This window comes from Peromyscus californicus, unplaced genomic scaffold (assembly GCF_007827085.1).
Source record: "Peromyscus californicus insignis strain IS unplaced genomic scaffold, ASM782708v3 Scaffold_4__1_contigs__length_199733344, whole genome shotgun sequence".
Classification (NCBI taxonomy): Eukaryota; Metazoa; Chordata; class Mammalia; order Rodentia; family Cricetidae; genus Peromyscus; species Peromyscus californicus.
In genome coordinates, this window is record NW_026294562.1 from 62,203,048 (window position 1) to 62,220,947 (window position 17,900).

General features: G+C 50.3%; 1 protein-coding gene across 1 annotated transcript; it reads left to right on the plus strand.

The window, feature by feature from the left end:
• Positions 1-303: 303 nt before the first annotated feature.
• Positions 304-2,908, plus strand: Hras (HRas proto-oncogene, GTPase). The gene is made up of 6 exons (XM_052761976.1): positions 304-413; positions 1,288-1,439; positions 1,638-1,816; positions 1,968-2,127; positions 2,222-2,302; positions 2,794-2,908. The coding sequence occupies exons 2-5, from the start codon at positions 1,329-1,331 to the stop codon at positions 2,282-2,284; spliced, it is 513 nt and encodes a 170-aa protein (XP_052617936.1). The 5' UTR covers positions 304-413; positions 1,288-1,328; the 3' UTR covers positions 2,285-2,302; positions 2,794-2,908.
• The last annotated feature ends 14,992 nt before the right edge of the window (positions 2,909-17,900 follow it).

The following is a 17,900-nucleotide window of genomic DNA, read 5'->3' on the forward strand; positions in this document are numbered from 1 at the left end:
GCGGAGGAATCTCGGCCTCTTAAGCACCGTCACCCTCACATTCTCTTCCGCACCTCGGAACTAGGCGTCGCTCATTGAGTGCAGTACCCAGGTCGCCACACTTCCCTCCCTGCCACTCCAGGAAGCCCCGCCCAGCTGCGGCTCCTGACGGATGGGTTGTTCAGCCAACCACAACAGGTCGTGATGGGCCGGAGCTCGACCAATCACCGGCCGTCTAGAGTTGACGGACGGGCGCGGGGCGGAGCGGGGCGGGGCGAGCGCGGGCCCGGCCGAGTCCCCGCCGTCCGCGCCCGGCGCCCGCAGCCTGAGCCGCACCCGCCGCGGACGGAGCCCATGCGCGGGCCCAGCCGGCGCCGGTCCGCGCCCCCGCCCTGCCCCGGCCCCGGCCCCGGGGGCAGTCGCTCCAGCAAGCGGTGAGTGCGGGCGCGGGGTGGGGCGCGGGGCGCAGGTGATCGGTGCTTCCTTGCTCCTCTTAGCCCGGCAGCGTGCCTAAGCGCCCGGCTGCCCGCCTCTGCGGCCCGACCGGGCCCGCCCCGCCTGTGGCCGCCCTCCCGGCGAGGCGCCGCCCGGGCCTCCGGAGACTCTGCACCCCGCGGCCATCACGCTCCGGCCTCGGGGCTACAAGGACACCCACGTCGGGCCCCAATCAGGGCCTTCTGCTCCCCAGCCACCCCTCGTGCCCCTTGTGAGTCTTTCCCGCAGTCACCTGCTTCCCACACCCTCAGCCGCTTTTTCCCACTGCTTGCTGAAGGCTCCCTGGCCCCTTGTGGAAGGTCTCTCTCAGTGGAGGGCAGGGTCCCTCTCCAGCTACCCTTCCCCCGCTGCCAGGACCGCGCCTGGCATGCAGTAGGCGCTCAGTAAATACTTGTCGGTTGCACCCACATGCCGGCGGGCCGGAGCCGGTTGTAGGCTGGCACTGGCCTGCCTGGGCACGCTGAGGCCGCCGTGGCAGGACCTGTTTTTGGGGGGTGGCCTCAGCCCTCAGGCGCCTCCAGTTGAGGCTTTCTGCCTACCTAGCGACTTCTAATTTGGGTGCGTGGTTGGGAGAAGCTCTCAGCTGTCAGCCCTGCCTTGGGGGCCTCTCCCTGCTTCCTCACACAGCCATTAAGTGCTGCTGGAGGAGGTGGGGGGGGGCCTCCCTGTCCCAGCTGGAGGTGCCACAGGTGAGTGACTGGGCCACTGTCGTGGCTGGCCTGCCTCCTCAATGCTGGAGGGGGCCTTTGGGTCAGGCACCTATTATCAGTCTCAAGTGACCCGGACCTGGCTAAGTGTGGTTCTCATTGGCAGGTGGGGCAGGAGCTCCTGGAGTGACAGTCCCTATAGAAGCGATGACAGAATACAAGCTTGTGGTGGTGGGTGCTGGAGGCGTGGGAAAGAGTGCCCTGACCATCCAGCTGATCCAGAACCATTTTGTGGACGAGTATGACCCCACCATAGAGGTGAGCTCTAGCTACCTGCCTGGGCTCTGGCAGTGGTCATGGGTAAGAGTCAGGACAGGCCCACACAGCCGAGTCTTGAAGGTGGTGTGGGTCTGGCTCCCACCTGATCCATCAGGGCATGAGAGGTGCAAGGGTAGGCTGGCTCTGTGGACTTCTGTCTGAGGAGAGGTGGGACCCCTAAGCTATGTTCTTCTGCAGGACTCCTATCGGAAACAGGTGGTCATTGATGGGGAGACATGTCTGCTGGACATCTTAGACACAGCAGGTCAAGAGGAGTATAGTGCCATGCGGGACCAGTACATGCGCACAGGGGAGGGTTTCCTCTGTGTGTTTGCCATCAACAACACCAAGTCCTTTGAAGACATCCATCAGTACAGGTGAGCCATCTATGGCTAGCCCATGAGCCCAGGGCACAGGTGAGCAAGGTTCTGTGTGCACACTGAGACTTTATGTCTTCTCCCAAATGTCCTGGATACAGCCATGCCTGTAGCCTGCTAGTTGGCTTACATACCCTCCATCTCCCTCTAGGGAGCAGATCAAGCGGGTGAAGGACTCAGACGATGTGCCAATGGTGCTGGTGGGGAACAAGTGTGACCTGGCCGCTCGTACTGTTGAGTCGCGGCAGGCCCAGGACCTTGCCCGCAGCTATGGCATCCCCTACATTGAAACATCAGCCAAGACCCGGCAGGTGAGCTTGCTCCCCATTCCACAGCGAGTCAGGGATTCACCCCACCCCACCCCAGCCAGGGAGCAGAGCTCATCGCCCCTCTCCCTCAACACAGGGCAGCCGCTCTGGCTCTGGCTCCAGCTCCGGGACCCTCTGGGACCCCCCGGGACCCATGTGACCCAGCGGCCCCCATGCTGTAAGTCTCCCAGACGGCAGGGCTGTGAGGGAGGCAAGGGTCAGGGTCTGGGCTTATGCCCTGCAGTTCTCGGTTGACACAGCGCCAGGGTAGGAGGGGGTCCGTGGAGAGAGCTGCCCTGAGCCAGGCCGGAGCGGTGACCCAGGGGCCTAGTCCTTCCTGTCCCCATAGTGTCCTATGGCTACCTGTGAGTTTTGAGCCCTTAAGTGTGCTCAGGGCATTCATGCCGGAGCCATCCTGGGAGTCTGGGAGAGCCCCGAGTTGAGTGACTCTGATTTTCAAGGACATTCTGGAGTGAGCCTGCTTAAGGAGAGTGGCCCTGTGCCTTTTAGTTGTGCAGAGCCCAGCTCCCTGTCTGTGCTGGTTGTGCGGCCGAGGAAGGGTTATTTTCCAGGGTTGGGGTGTTACCTGATCCAGGCAGGGAGTCTCTTACCCAGACAGCACCCCTTTCGTCCTCAGAGCCCCCTCTGATCCACTCCCTTTCTTCCCAGGGTGTAGAGGATGCCTTCTACACACTCGTCCGTGAGATTCGGCAGCACAAACTGCGGAAGCTGAACCCGCCCGATGAGAGCGGCCCCGGCTGCATGAGCTGCAAGTGTGTGCTGTCCTGACGCCAGGTGAGGCAGGGACCAGCAGACTTCTGGGGCCGTGGCCCCAGCTAGCCAAATGAACTTCATATCCACACTGATGTCCCTGCTCCCACCCACCCCCATTCTGCCAGTCCCCCTGCCTACCGTCAGTGGTGTCCTTTGTGCCCGTCCCGGCACAGGCTCAGGACGTGGAGGTGCCGGATGCAGGGAGGAGGTGCAGACGGAAGGAAGGAAAGAGCAGGGAAGGAAGGAAGGAAGTGATGCTGGAGCCGGTCCAGTCCAGGGATGGTGGACAGAGGTGACCAAGACCTTCGCATGGACAATTTGAACAGACTGTCATGAACTGTCCCTGTTGCCACTGGCACCCCAGTCCTCAACCCCTCTCCGTTCCCTCTGGGTGCCTCTGGGGCACAGGTTGAATCACAGTAAATTATTTGATGGTCTTGACTTGTCTCTGGCTGGGAGTGAGAGGTGTAGTGCTTGTGGCCTCCCAGAAGATACTGGGAACCTGGGATTCATCATCTGCCTTGTTCCTGTTCCTGAGAAGAGGCTGGGGAGACTAGCCTGGGCTCCTGGACTGTGTAGCCCTGCCCTCTGCCTGCCCCAGCTGGCTTGTGTTTCCTGCAGAAAGCTATAGGCAACAAAAGAACAGTCAGGTGATACAAAGAGTGACCTATTGTCCTTAAGTAATGGAGGAGGGGGCTGAAGAGCACGGGGTATCCCTTGTCTCCAGCAGGAAACACATTTCCTGAATTCTGGGATCCATGAAATAGAGCCCCAAGGATTGCAGAGTATAAGACCTGCCCTGCCCCAGCATCCTTCAGCCCTCTGACCAGTGATGGGGATTCTAGAACTCTGGAAATAGGTCATCAATGTTTTCTGTGTGGCCGCAGGCCTCTGTCCCATCAGTGCTTAGAGCCTGGCAATCTCAACACCCTGAGAAGCTAGAAGCTGCCTTACCAGTTCCTACCACTTCTCTGAGGTGTACAGATGTTCTCCAAGTCACCAGTACCATCTTTTTTTTTTTTTTTTTTTTTTTTTTTTTTTTTTTTTTTTGGTTTTTCGAGACAGGGTTTCTCTGTGTAGCTTTGCGCCTTTCCTGGAACTCACTTGGTAGCCCAGGCTGGCCTCGAACTCACAGAGATCCGCCTGGCTCTGCCTCCCGAGTGCTGGGATTAAAGGCGTGCGCCACCACCGCCCGGCCACCAGTACCATCTTGAGAGGCACATGCCGGCCAGGTAGCTGCTCACTGCTCCCAAAGGGCGTGCCATGCCCAGGGCCTCATTCTAGCACAGGTCATGACTACAGGAGTGTCCATCTCCTTATCCTGGTCCTCATCCTGGCTGCTGGGGCCCTTGGTGGCTATGCTTTACCCTCTCAAGACTGAAGTGGAATTGAGTGAACTCTCTCTTTCGGAGGATACTTGCAATATAAGGAGGCTCCTCTAGGCATGATGTAGGGCCTGCTGCTGAGTGGTTGAAGACACCACTCCTGCCCTCTTCCACAGCAGCCAAAAGTTCAGCTTTCCTGTCCACTGTATTTGAGGCTCCTGAGGTATCATCTGAGGCTTCAGTGGCTCCTTGGGAGCCATGTTGGTCATGAAGGTGGTTGGAGACAGGGCCTGATATGCTAATGGTTGTCTTTGGCCCTGTTTGGGGGTTTTTAGTAGGCTCAGCACATTCTGGGCTGTGATTGTAAGGGTGGACAGGAGCTTCGTGTTCCTGCTGGAGGCAGTAGGGTGGGAAACATGGAGGCAGAGCTCGTGGGGCCTCGACATGCCTGCCCCGGAAATGGACCTCAAACTAGAGCTAATAAGGGAAGAATGTCACATTCTGTCCTTCAAGACACCACAATGGAGGCCTGGAGGTACTTCAGCATTGTATAGTTCAGCCTGAAGCAGCATGTCCTACAGAGAGGCTTTGGGAGATTTTCAAAGGTATGGAGTTCGACTCTGCTGGGCCCTGGGAAAGGTTGTTGCCCAAGACCTGCCTGTTCCTAGGTCCGTCTTGCTAAGGATACTGTACCCTTCTGTTTCTAACTCTGGTTTTTGGGTTTTTTTTTTTTTTTTTTTTTTGGTTTTTCGAGACAGGTTTTCTCTGTGTAGTTTTGGTTCCTGTCATGGATCTCGCTCTGTAGACCAGGCTGGCCTCAAACTCACGCATATCCTCCTGGCTCTGCCTCCTGAGTGCTGGGATTAAAGGCGTGTGCCATCACCACTGGCCTGTGGTCTTGTATACATAAGACCATAGCCAAAGAGAGATCCTGCCAGGAAAGCAACCTCAACTCTTATCTGTGGTATGGGGGATGGGCTTAGTGCTTGGGACAATACCTTGCCGCCTGCCTAGTTGACCACAGCTGGCCTGACCCACCCTTTGTGGCTGGCTCACTCTAGGCTGGAGAGGTAGACAAATGGTTGGTTTGAGGATGGCCCACAGCTAGCCACGGTCTGTATTGGATATCTGAGAAGTGACTTCCATGTACCTTGAGGGCTGTTTTTTTGCCATGGTCATGACCACAACTTTATCCTCCAGGATATAGACATCCCAGAACTTTGGGGTGGGACCCATGGCCTGCACACAACCTCTGGGTTCTCTGTAGAGGTGATTCCATGAGGCTGCTATCAGGCTTGTAACTGCTCAGGGCTGGACTTAGCAGGTGTGACCCTGGGATCAGGGGCTTGCCAAGACTCGGAGTTTCCCTGGTTCTCCTGGCCTGGCCTGCTCTGCCAGTGGCACTTGCTCAGACTCTGACCTGTGCTGTGGGTTGTGTGGCAGGAGGGCAGGAGGTCTAGGGCCTAGCTCATCTGTTGGATATGGGCTCTCCTGGCCTTCTTGGAAGGTGGGAGAGCTCCTGGGACCCCTGGGCTGGGAAACCAGCACTGTGGATCAAGGAAGGTCCCTCCCTGTCTATACTTCATTGCCATAACACTGCAGAAGCCCTGGACAGTTGGTATCTCCTCACAGTCCTGCTTTACTCAGGGTCTCCTGCTCATGATGGTCCCCAAACCTCTCTATTCCAGGTCCCACCCAGTGCCTCTGGGGATGAGGCAGGTCCCTTCCATTACCCTTATACTTTTTGACTTCATTCTCCTAAGCTGGGAGCTGAAAGGCAGTGGCTGGAACCATTTGTAGCATCCTGAGAGCCTATAACCTACAAGTAGAACTTATTCCAGAGGGGTGGAGCCATAGCTTGAGGACAGTAGCAGGTGTCCCGGGAAGCTGAGGTTTCCCCCTCATCCCACTCCGAGTCTCCATTAGGCATTTGCAGCCCCAGAGAAGGAAGCAGGAACACCCAAACAAGTTCCAGCTAGACTTGTTGCCTTACTGTGTCCTGGTTCCTGAAGGGCAGGGTAGCCTTTGAGGCAGAGGAAAGACTGTGGTGGATAGGGTACGAGCAGCCTATTGGGCCCATGAAGCTAGCAGGGGACAGGGACAGGGATGGAGGTTGGTGGCTGCCTCTTGGGCTCAGGATCAGGAGAGGACATGGATAGGTTGATGCTGTCCCCTGGATTTTGGCGATAGATGGTGAGAGCTGCAGAATAACCAGCTGGAACATGTCACCTGGTTTGCTTATGCCTAGAGGGTTCTTGGCTGACAAGGGACATGGTGGGGTCCCTTGACTACAGCAGACAGTGCAGTGGTTCAGAAGGAGGGAAGGGAAGGTGCTGTGGCTGTAAGTCGCCATCACTCATCAGTATGGCTGTCACCCAGCCAGGCTGTTTGGTGTCATGAGAACCTGACCACTTGGACAGTATGTGGCTCCTTAATGGGTTGGCAGCTGGGCCAGTGCCCAAAAGGCATCTTCCTTAGTGAGGACCATCATCAGGACAGTGGCAACCTGGCCCATGCCCAGGCAGTGGCCCCTGCTTTCAGGAGTCAAAATCATTGTGGGAGGAGATCACGCAGGGGGCTGAGGTCCCCTGGGAGGCTGCCAACGGCCCCAGGGAAATTCAAGGTGTAGCCTCTGATACCAGAGTTCTGGCCAGAGGACAGGGAGCCCTGCTGTGGACAGCCTCTGGAAGGAGGTCTGGAAATTGGGTTGGGGAGGGGAGCAGCCACTTTGGGGACTGCCTTGTTGTCTTATGGGGTCCAGGCACTTAGAAACCTCTAACTCTGCTAGGCTGGAGTAGTCACATGGCACTTGCAGGATCCAGGCTCGAGGACCAGTAGCATCCATTGGGTATTTCAGTAGCCTGCCACGTGCTTCTGGGATAGCATGCTGCAGCGCTGCAAAGCTTGTGGGGTTCTGGGGTAAGCTCAAGAAAGAGGTTCAGGGGAGACCAGGAGCTAGGACCCCCACACCCTGTCAATCCCTGTCCTAGACCAGGAAGCCCTAGCTCCTTGCTGTACCCACCTCAGTGATGGCAGTTAATCCTCACTGCTGTGTCCTGCCTGCATAGTGATAGAGAAGCCTGGCGTGAAGGTGCAGGCCTAAGGGAGGAAATGAACCACTTCCTGTAAGAGGAAGAGAAGTACTGTTTAAGGGAGACTAGAAAACAGACCCTAGAAGCAACAATGGTAATGGGACACCCATACCCATGCTCATACAGTGTGACCCATGTCACAGGGCCACCGTAGTAAGTAAGGCTGTTGCCTAAGAGAAAGTGCCCATGCCCACTGGTACCATGACAGTCCCTGGCAGAAACCCAGGCCGAGTTTGGCCCATGCGCCAAGCAGGCAGCAAGTCTCCCAGGGCACTGCTGTTTGTACATTTGAGGGTAAACCATGTCAGGGGTCCGGTGGGTGAAGTTTGATTTTCATTCTGGTTGCTTTGGTTGGTTGTTTGTGCACATGGTTTCAGTCCTTGGAATATATCGTCCCAGGTTTGAACCAGAGTGTAGAGCCTTTTAGGCCATGTGGTAGTCATCGGTTTGGCTCTGTAAGAAACCAGGGTCTTCCAAGGAGGAGGCCTAGAAGGTGTTTGATGAAGAAGCCATATACCTGGCCTCCATACTTCTGGCATCCCCGCCCACCCTCTGGTCTGTTCCTAGTCTCCCCTCACGAGTACTTTCTTCGTACAGCAGGCAATTCACGCTCTTTAACCCGCTCCTTTACTAGCAGGTCAGCTCTGTGTCACACCCTGGCTTTTTTTTTTTTTTTTTTTTTTTTTCAGAGCTGAGGACCGAACCCAGGGCCTTGCACTGGCTAGGCAAGCGCTCTACCACTGAGCTAAATCCTCAACCCCTGTGTCACGCCCTTTAACCCGCTCCTTTACTAGCAGGTCAGCTCTGTGTCACGCCCTTTAACCCGCTCCTTTACTAGCAGGTCAGCTCTGTGTCCCTTCATAGGTCTTTACTTGCACATGGAGGCCCGGGAGTGCCCTGTCCTGGTGCCCTCTCTGTAGGGCATAAGTCATGGAGAGTGCTTTTCACCATGCATCATTATTTGTTTCCCAGTATTCTCCTTGGGTGCCACCTGGGTCCTAGCCCTTCTTGTTTAAGGCTTGATGCCTAGCAGTACCCAGCAGAGGGCTGTGGCTACTTTCTATAAGGAAGGGTCCTTTGGTAGTATCACCCCTCCTTCTGGACTCCTAAATCTTGCTTAGGACTCCTCCCTGTCCTCCTGGGACTCCCATCCCTTCTGACATCCCTATACACTCAGGGACCCATGCCCCTGTCCTCTCCCTCCAGGCCTCCTGGGACAGGCTGTGGCTCTGGGTCCCTAAGAATGCTTGGCCTCTTACTCCCACCCCCCAAATCTACAAATCAAATCAGGCTGGGAGAAGCTCCTCTGTCTGTTTGTTTGTTAGTTTAGGCAGGGTCTCACTGCATAGTTCTGGCTGGCCTGGGGCTCTCTGTGTAGACCAGACTGGTCTTAAACTCACAGAGATCCACCTGATCTGTCTCCTAAGTGCTGGGATTAAAGACATGTGCCACTATACCTAGTTGAAGCTCAGTTTTAATGTTGCCTGTCCAAAGAATCTTTTTATTTCTCTTTTCTGTTTTTGTTTGTTTGTCTGTTTATGTTGTGTGTGTGTGTGTTGTACATTGGTTGTACCCCCACCAATGACTACCCATGCCCTAGAACTTGCCATCCCCCTGCCTCAGCCTCCAGAGTGCTAGGATTGCAGTGTGTACCATCGTGCTCAGTTAATACACAGTTTTGGAAACATCCTGCCAATCTTTCTCTTGATTAATGTGCTCTGTTTGTTTTAATTTAATGTAACACACACACATCTTCCATTTGTAAACCTCTTCCTAAAATTCAGATACCCAGCCGGGCGGTGGTGGCGCACGCCTTTAATCCCAGCACTCGGGAGGCAGAGGCAGGCGGATCTCTGTGAGTTCGAGGCCAGCCTGGTCTCCAAAGCGAGTTCCAGGAAAGGCGCAAAGCTACACAGAGAAACCCTGTCTCGAAAAACCAAAAAAAAAAAAAAAAAAAAAAAAAAAAAAAAAAAAAAAAAAAAAAAAAAAAATTCAGATACCCAGGGAGGCTGCAGGGTTGGGGCTACCTTGGACTATCCCTGTGTTGGGTGGTCGGGGAGGCTGTACCCATGCCATTGGCTACTCTGTGTCTGGTCCTGGGAGGAGAAAGCCAGGGTAACCCAGTTTGTTCGTGGTACCTCCTGGGAATCTGCTGCCCTTGCTCCTGCTCCTTCTCCAACCCTGACATTTAATGTCCTTCCCTTGGGAAGGTGGAGCTCAGTTTCTTATCTTAAGTGTGGGATGGACTTGGGAACAAGCTTCTCACAAAATGAGGAACGTGGGCCTGGGGAGGGACATCAGGCAGAGCCATAGCAGGTATTGCCGCCACTAGGGCAGGACTGGTGTCCCGAACATGTAATTGGCCGTGTTCTTGTCTACCTCCCTGGTTAGTGGGAGACCTAGACTCCTGCTGCTCCTGCCTAGGATACAAAGATAGTGTCTGGTGTTTCCCTTGGTTCTTGGCTTTCTGGATCCCTAGCAGAAGAGACCATACCTGTCGCAGGACCTTCCGTGGGTCTTCAGCAGACCCGTGGAGAAGTATGTGGGGAGAATAATAATCCTGAGTGGCGGGTCTAGGGTGATCATGGAAGGACCAGAGTGTGGGGATTAGGGAGATCATATTGACTCATGGCTCCCAGGAGAGGTCAGTCCTCCTGAAACTGGACTTTGCCCCCCATGGTTAAAGAATGGACAAGGGCTCAGAGTTGAACTTCGATTCCTCCTTTCCACCAGGTGGCACCACTGCCCCTGAACTAGAGTAAGGTTCTTCCTCATCAAGGTGACATTGCAGGAATGGCAGAAATCTGGAAACCAAGACCTGTGTCCTCAAGGTCAAAACAATGTTCTTTCTTTTCCGAGAGCCAAAGAAGTAATAACCACCCTGACAGCAACAGGTGGTCTGAGGGAATCTCAGCTCAGTACTTCACCCTTTGCTGTTCCTGTACTGACGCCAGTTCTTAGCTATTTTCCTTGTACCTGAACTTCCGTCAGTTTTGCTAGAACATGAGAAATGATTGCGTTAGCTGAGTTGTTCCTTCTTGGGGAGGACCTAGGACACTACTTTGCCCTCTTGCTTAGAGCACTGAGGCGACCAAGCTGGAAAAAAGCAGGCAAGGCCAGGTCATGCTGGTGGCTTCATTTTATGGCATGGGACACACCTTTCATTCTTCAGGCCATAGAATCTTGAGATCCAACTGGATCTTAGGAGGCAGCAACTCCTGAGCTGCATAAATGGTCCCTAGGGATGGAGTCCTGCTCAGTGACCCTCCCGCCAAAGACTACCCATGCTCTAGAACTTGCCATCCCCCTGCTTCAGCCTCCGGAGTGCTAGGATTACAGTGTGTGCGGTCAAGCTCAGTTAATACACAGTTTTGGAAACATGCTGCCAATCTTTCTTGATTAATGTGCTGTCTTTGTTTTAATTTAATGTAACTATTGAGATGTTTGGCTTTAGTTCCAGCATCTTACTGCTTTCTGTTCTGCTGTTTCTAATTTCTGTTTCCACTTTGTTGCAAAACAGTCTGGTCCCAGGGTCTAGAGACTGGTTGGTTCCAAGGTGCTTTGAAACAAAGATAGATCAAGGATTGCACAGGGTAAAGGCTATACGGTACTCACTGGTAGAAGGGTGGTGCTGGGCAGCAGCAAGGCCCTGGGCTCCTTGTGATCAGGGTCAAAGGCCAAGTGTGCATACTGGTGAGAAAGAGGTGACTTCATTTTGCTAGAATATGCCTGGTTTATGTTAAGGTAATAGTAAGTCAGGTGTGTCACTAGAGCAGGCAGGGTCCGGGAGGAAAGCACACCTCTGTAGTGGGCTTATATGTTTATAGTTTGCTGGGAAACCGTGGGGAAAGCGGACCAGGGTTACCCAGAGCATCCCGGTGGTTACGCTCGAGATGCCTGTGCTCAAAATAAGCTGGATCCACTTACCATTTCCTGCCTTCATTTGGGTTATGTGAAACATTCTGGATACTCTGTTTAAATTTTTTAATGCTTCTAATTATATTTATTTATTTATTGGAGGCTGTGTGCATGTGCCATGGCAGTATATGTGTAGAGGTAAAAGAACAACTTGTGGGAACTGGTTCTCTCCTTCTGCTGGGTTCCAGGGATTGAACTCAGGTTGTCAGACTTGGCATCAAATGCTTTTACTCACTGAGCCATCCTGCCAGTTCCCAAATTGTGTTACATTTATTTTTTTTATTTTTTCATTTTTCAAGACAGGGTTTCTCTGTATAAAAGCCCTAGCTGTCCTGGAACTCGCTTTGTAGACCAGGCTGGTCTCTAACTCACAGAGATCCGCCTGCCTCTGCCTCTCAAGTGCTTGGATTAAAGGCGTGCACCCCTACACCCTGCTAAAATTATTTTTTTTTACATTTACTTATTTCTCCTTCTACCACGTGGAACCCAAGGATTAAGCCCAGGTCCTCAGGCTCGATGGTAAGCACTGTTCCTGGCTGAGCCACCTTGCCAGCCCCCTAACTTGTATCTTCAAAAAAGATTTATTTTGGGCTGGAGAAATGACTCAGAGGTTAAGAGCACTGGCTACTCTTCCAGAGGACCCTGGTTCAATTCCCAGCACCCACGTGGCAGCTCACAACTGTCTGTAACTCCAGTTCTAGGGAATCTGACACTCTCACACCAATGCACATAAAATTTATTTTTATTTTATGTGCATGGATGTTTTGCCTGCATGTAAGTATGTGCACTACATGTGTTCATAGTGCCTAAGGAGGTCAGAAGAGGGCATTGGATCCCCTAGAATTACAGACAGTTGTGAGCTACCATGTAGGTGCTGAGAATTGAATCCAGGTCCTGTGGAAGAGCAGCCAGTGCTCTTAACCACTGAGTCATCTCTCCAGCCCAGAAAAAAATGGCATTTTTGATACTTCTTCACATAAAGAGCTGTTGCTCTAGGAATTGTATTCTTGCATTTCTACTTGCAGCCATTCCTTCCAAACTCAAGTCTATGTGGGTTGAAAACCTGACTGTATAAATCACATTTTAAAAATAGTTAGAATAAGATATCTTTTCAGGGCTAGAGAGACGGCTCATCAGTTAAAGCCTTTGCTGCTCAAGTTTGAGGACTGTAGTTTGGATCCCCAAGAAACTCACCTAAATTCTAGGCAGTGTGGCGTCTTGCCTGTAATTCCAGCCTCAGAAGGCAGAGGTGGGATCCCCAGAGCAAGATGGCTAGTGAGACTAGCTACATCCAAGATCTCTGGGTTTGATTGAGAGAGTCTGCCTGCAGTGAATAAGGTGGAAGAGCAATGGAGGATGATTCCTGATGGCAACCTCAGGCTTCCCCATGCACATGTACACATGCGTATACATACATACACATGTGGGCTCTCACACATGCAAAAACATGCATACCCATGAACATCTCACCCATACAGACAGACAGACAGACAGACATGAAAAATGGGAGAATCTCTTAGGTAGGGATTTTCTGAACAAGACAATAAATGGCTAAGGATATAGTTCAGTTGGTAGAGTGCTTGCCTAGCATGTATCAAAGGTGTGTGCCACCACTGCCTGGCTCAGCACTTGCTTTATTAATGCAAGGACCTGAGATTGATGGTGTTCCTGAGGAGGACACCAAGGCTGTCCTCCAGTCTCACATGTATGTGAGATACATGTTCACACAAACATATAAACATATGCATAAATTTTACATGTTCGAAATATACAATAAAGCCCACATTTTTTTTTTTTTGAAAAAAAGTATCTTTGAGTCAAGCTCTCCCTATGTAGCTTTGGGTTGCCTTGAACTCACAGAAATCGGCCTAACTCTTGTCTCCCAGTGCTGAGATTAAAGGCTTCATCACCATGTTTGGCCTTAATACACTAAAACTTAAGAACCTAACGTATGGAGTCAGGCATGGTGGTGCATATCTTTAATCCCAGAGCTTAGGAGGCAGAGGCAGTGAGTTAGAGGCTAGCCCGGACTATAGAGGGAGTTCCAGGACAGTCATGGTATGTAGAGAGACACTGTCCCAAAAAGAAGAAAAGGAGGAGGAAGAGGAGGAGGAAGAAGTATCCAATAGAATAATGAGACTGTGGTTGGTTTTTTAATTTTTCTTTTTAAAACTTTATTCATTTTTAAAAATATATTTTAAGATTTTTTTTATGTGTACTGATTTTTTAAAAAGACTTTGTTTATCATGCATACAATGTTCTGCTTGCATACCAGAAGAGGGAGCCAGATCTTATTACAGAGGGTTGTGAGCTACCATGTAGTTGCTGGGAATTGAACTCAGGACCTCTGGAAGAGCAGCCAGTGCTCTTAACCGCTGAGACATCTCCAGCCTAGTGTATGGACTTTTAAAAAGATTTATTTTTATGTACATTGGTGTTTTACCTGAATGTATGTCTGTGTGAGTGTGCCAGATTCCCCTGGAGCAAGAATTACAGTTGTGAGCTGCCATGTCGGTATTGGGAATTGAACCCTGGTTCTCTGGAAGAGCAACCAATGCTCTTAACCTCTGAGCCATCTTTCCAATCCCATGTGTGTTTTACATGCATGTTATATATGTTTGTGCATCACATGCATGCTTGGTGCCTAAGGTCAGAAGAGGGCATCCGAATCCCTAGGACTGGAGTTACAGATGGTTGTGACCCACCAAACCTTATCCTCTGGAAGAGAAAAACTACTCCTAGCCACCGAGCCATCTCTCCAGCCCTTAACTTTAACTTTTAAAGATTTATTTCTGGGCCGGGCGGTGGTGGCGCACGCCTTTAATCCCAGCACTCGGGAGGCAGAGCCAGGCGGATCTCTGTGAGTTCGAGGCCAGCCTGGACTACCAAGTGAGTTCCAGGAAAGGCGCAAAGCTACACAGAGAAACCCTGTCTTGAAAAACCCAAAAAAAAAAAAAAAAAAAAAAAAAAAAGATTTATTTTATGCTGATTCATACCACAAAGATACATGCTCAACTATGTTCATAGCAGCACTATTTGTAATGGCCAGAACCTGGAAACAACCTAGATGCCCGTCAACTGAAGAATGGATTAAGAAAATGTACATATACACAATGGAGTACTACTCAGCAGAGAAAAACAATGAAAGCATGAAATTTGCAGGCAAATGGATGGAACTAGAAAAAATCATCCTGAGTGAGGTAACCCAAACCCAGAAGGACAAACAAGGTATGTACTCACTCATAGGTGGATTCTAGATATAAAATAAAGAACAATCAGACTGGGGACTGGAGAGATGGCTCAGAGGTTAAGAGCACTGACTGCTCTTCCAGAGGTCCTGAGTTCAATTCCCAGCAACCACATGGTGGCTCACAACCATCTGTAATGAGATCTGGTGCCCTCTTCTGACCTGCAGGGATACATGCAGGCAGAACATTGTATACACAATAAATAAACCTTAAAAAAAAAAAAAAGACTTAAAAAAAAAAAAAAGAACAATCAATCAGACTACAACCCACAGAACCATGGAAACTATATATATAGCATGGGGGACCCTAGGACGACTGTGGCTTATAATAAGTTTTGGTTTTACTCAATTACTGAGCAAACCTCAATGAAACATTTCACAATTAAGATGGGAATACATATTGTATCAAGCTGGTAATAGAAAGGGGGATAAATTGATTAATTTGAAAAAGTGAAAAATGAAAAAAATAAAAAATAAAAGAAAAAAAGATTTATTTCTAGCGGGACAGTGGTGGTGCAGGCCTGTAATCCCAGCACTCAGGAAGCAGAGGCAGGCGGATTTCTATGAGTTCAAGGCCAGCCTGATCTACAAAGCAAGTTCCAGGACAGTCATAGCTGTTACACAGAGAAACCCTGTCTCGAAAAAAAATATTTATTTCTATTATTTGTAAATATGTGTGTTCCTGTGGGTGGGTATGTGCATATAGGTGCGGGTGTCTAAAGACGTCTTAAGTGTCAGATTCCCTGGAGCTAGACTTTTAGGCAGTTGTGAGCTGTCTGACATGGGTGCTGGGAACCAACCCGAGTCCTCTGGAAAAACAGTGGGCACTTTTAACCACTGAGTCATCTCTTTAGGCCCTTATATTTATTTATATTTGTTTGTGTGCAGGTGAATCTCTGAACTCAAGCCCAGCTTGGTCTATAGATTGAGTTCCAAGACAGCCAGGGCTACACAAAGAAACCCTGTCTCAACAAAACAACAACAAAATGGTTTTTAAGAAAGTCATTTTATAAGATGTTCAGGAGGTAATAGCCCCACAGTGCTGAGGGCAGGTATGTTCTGCTTTCCTGAAGGAAATCTTCCCTCATCTCTAGAATTCCCCATCCTCTCTATAGCAAACATCACTCAGGCTCAGCCATCTGTCGGCCAGCTGGTAAGCGCTGCCTGGGCCTCTGTGTACCACTCACCTGTCAGGCTGTGGATCCTCTGTGGTTTCTGATGAATCAGTGGAGGTAACTCCATGACTTCTTCCTAGCATTACCTCTTCCCTGGGCAGCCAGGTGGATTTGCCAGCTGTGTCCACTAGAGGGAGCCAGAACCCTGCACAGCGGGCCTTGCTGGTGAATGCTTTCACTAAAACCAGAGAGGGATCACTGCAGCAGCCTGTTTCATTTCTGGATTCTACCTGTTTTATCTGCCCATACATATCTACTTCCTCAAATTATGAGAATGTAATAGATGATATAGAATTTAAAAATAAACGTGCATACACATACACACCAAGAAAATAAACATGCATACACATACACATCAAGAAAAAAGTCCACCATGTGGTGGTGGCACATGCCTTTATCCCAGCACTCAGAAGGCAGAGGCAGGCAGATCTGAGTTCGAGCCCAGCCTGGTCTACAGAATGAGTTCAGGACAGCCAGGGCTAGAAACCCTGTCTAGAAAAACCAGAAGAAAGAAAAAAATACAACAAAAAAGAAAAAAGTCCTATGAGATTTTTGCGTACTGGAAATAGGGCTCACCTGAACTGAGATGTCCATGAACAAAATAACCATAGGGCCTGAGTACTAAGTATTAAAGAATGTGAACAATCATGTTCAATTTAATTTATAAGATACCAATTACATGCTGAAATGATGTTTTGGACATACTGACTTAAATAAAGAAGAGTTTTCACCTGTTTCTTCTTAGTTCCCTTTTAACCTGTATTTATTTGTGTTTGGGTGTATGGATGTGGGCATGCCACAGCCTGTGAGTGGAAGTCAGAGACAGCCGAGGGGAACTGGTTTCTTCCCTCCCTCATGGGTTTCTGGAAGAGAACTCAGGTATCAGACTTGACAATGGTGGCTTTACTGTTTGGGCCGTCACTTTCTTTCTGAAGTCCTCTCATAAGTTTTCCTGTTCTTGGGTCCTGTTCCATCACAGTTGTGGGCACAATACATTTCTTTAGATAATCCTGGTCTACAACAAATACTAGTAACTGCAGTCAAAATGCCAACTTTTTTTGTTTTAATTTTCATTTCATGTGCATTGATGTTTTTGCCTGTATGTCTGTATGTGTGAGGTTGTCAGGTCTCCTGGAAATGGAGTTACAGACAGTTGTTAGCTGCCATGTGAGTGCTGGGAATTGAACCTGGGTCTTCTGGAAGAGCAGTTGGTGCTCTTAACCACTAAGCCATCTCCCCAGCCCCCAATGTTTTCATCTAGACCATAGGATTATCTGTAGATACTATTCTGCTTATGTGGCTTCAGTTTGTCTACAATGAATGACTTTTTTTTTTAAAGATTTATTTATTTATTATGTATACAGCATGTATGACTGCAGGTCAGAAGAGGGCGCCAGATCTCATTACTGAGAGTTGTGAGCCAACATGTGGTTGCTGGGAATTGAACTCAGGAACTCTGGAAGAGCAGTCAGTGCTCTTAACCTCTGAGCCATCTCTCCAGCCCGAATGACTTCTTTTTTTTTTTTTTCTCTGTGTAGCTTTGCACCTTTCCTGGAACTCGCTTTGGAGACCAGGCTGGCCTCGAACTCACAGAGATTCGCCTGGCTCTGCCTCCCGAGTGCTGGGATTAAAGGCGTGCGCCACCACCGCCCGGCCCGAATGACTTCTTTTAAGATAATAAAGAAAATCAATTTCCAGCTTATAAAGTGGGTAGGTTTTCCTAGTATTGTATCAGAAAGCCTTGACTTTGGAGGGTGTGTGGGATGGACATGTGCATTTGAGGAGGCTGCCTGGTCACTCAGCACCTCTGCACTTGGACCATCACAGCGGTGAGGAGACAGGCAGATTGTTGGGTCTTGCCTGTTCCAGTCTAGCTTCAGGTTTGGTGGTATGGATGAGAATGGATCCCAGAGGCTCATATGTTTGAATTCTTGGTCCCCAGTTGGTGGAACTCTTTTGGAAGATTAGGGCATATGGGCCTTGTTGGAGAAAGTGTGTCACTGGGAGTGGGCTTTGAGGTTGCCTTTTTATTTTTGAGACAGGGTTTGTCTGTGTAGCCCTGGCTGTCCTGGAATTCACTCTGTAGAACAGGCTGGCTTTGAACTCAGAGATCCACCTGCCTCTGCCTCCCAAGTGCTGGGATTAAAGGCATGTGCCACACTGCCTGGTGGGCTTTGAGGTTTCTACACCCCACCACACTGTTTCCAGTTAGGTCTCTCTGCCTCCTATTTGCAGATGAGGATAT

Bases quoted from the DNA above. Each gene is read 5' to 3' on its own strand.
- Hras (XM_052761976.1), top strand. From the start codon at position 1,329: ATGACAGAATACAAGCTTGTGGTGGTGGGTGCTGGAGGCGTGGGAAAG. The intron at 1,440-1,637 runs GTGAGCTCTAGC...GTTCTTCTGCAG, and splicing joins AGTATGACCCCACCATAGAG to GACTCCTATCGGAAACAGGT. The intron at 2,128-2,221 runs GTGAGCTTGCTC...CCCTCAACACAG, and splicing joins CATCAGCCAAGACCCGGCAG to GGCAGCCGCTCTGGCTCTGG.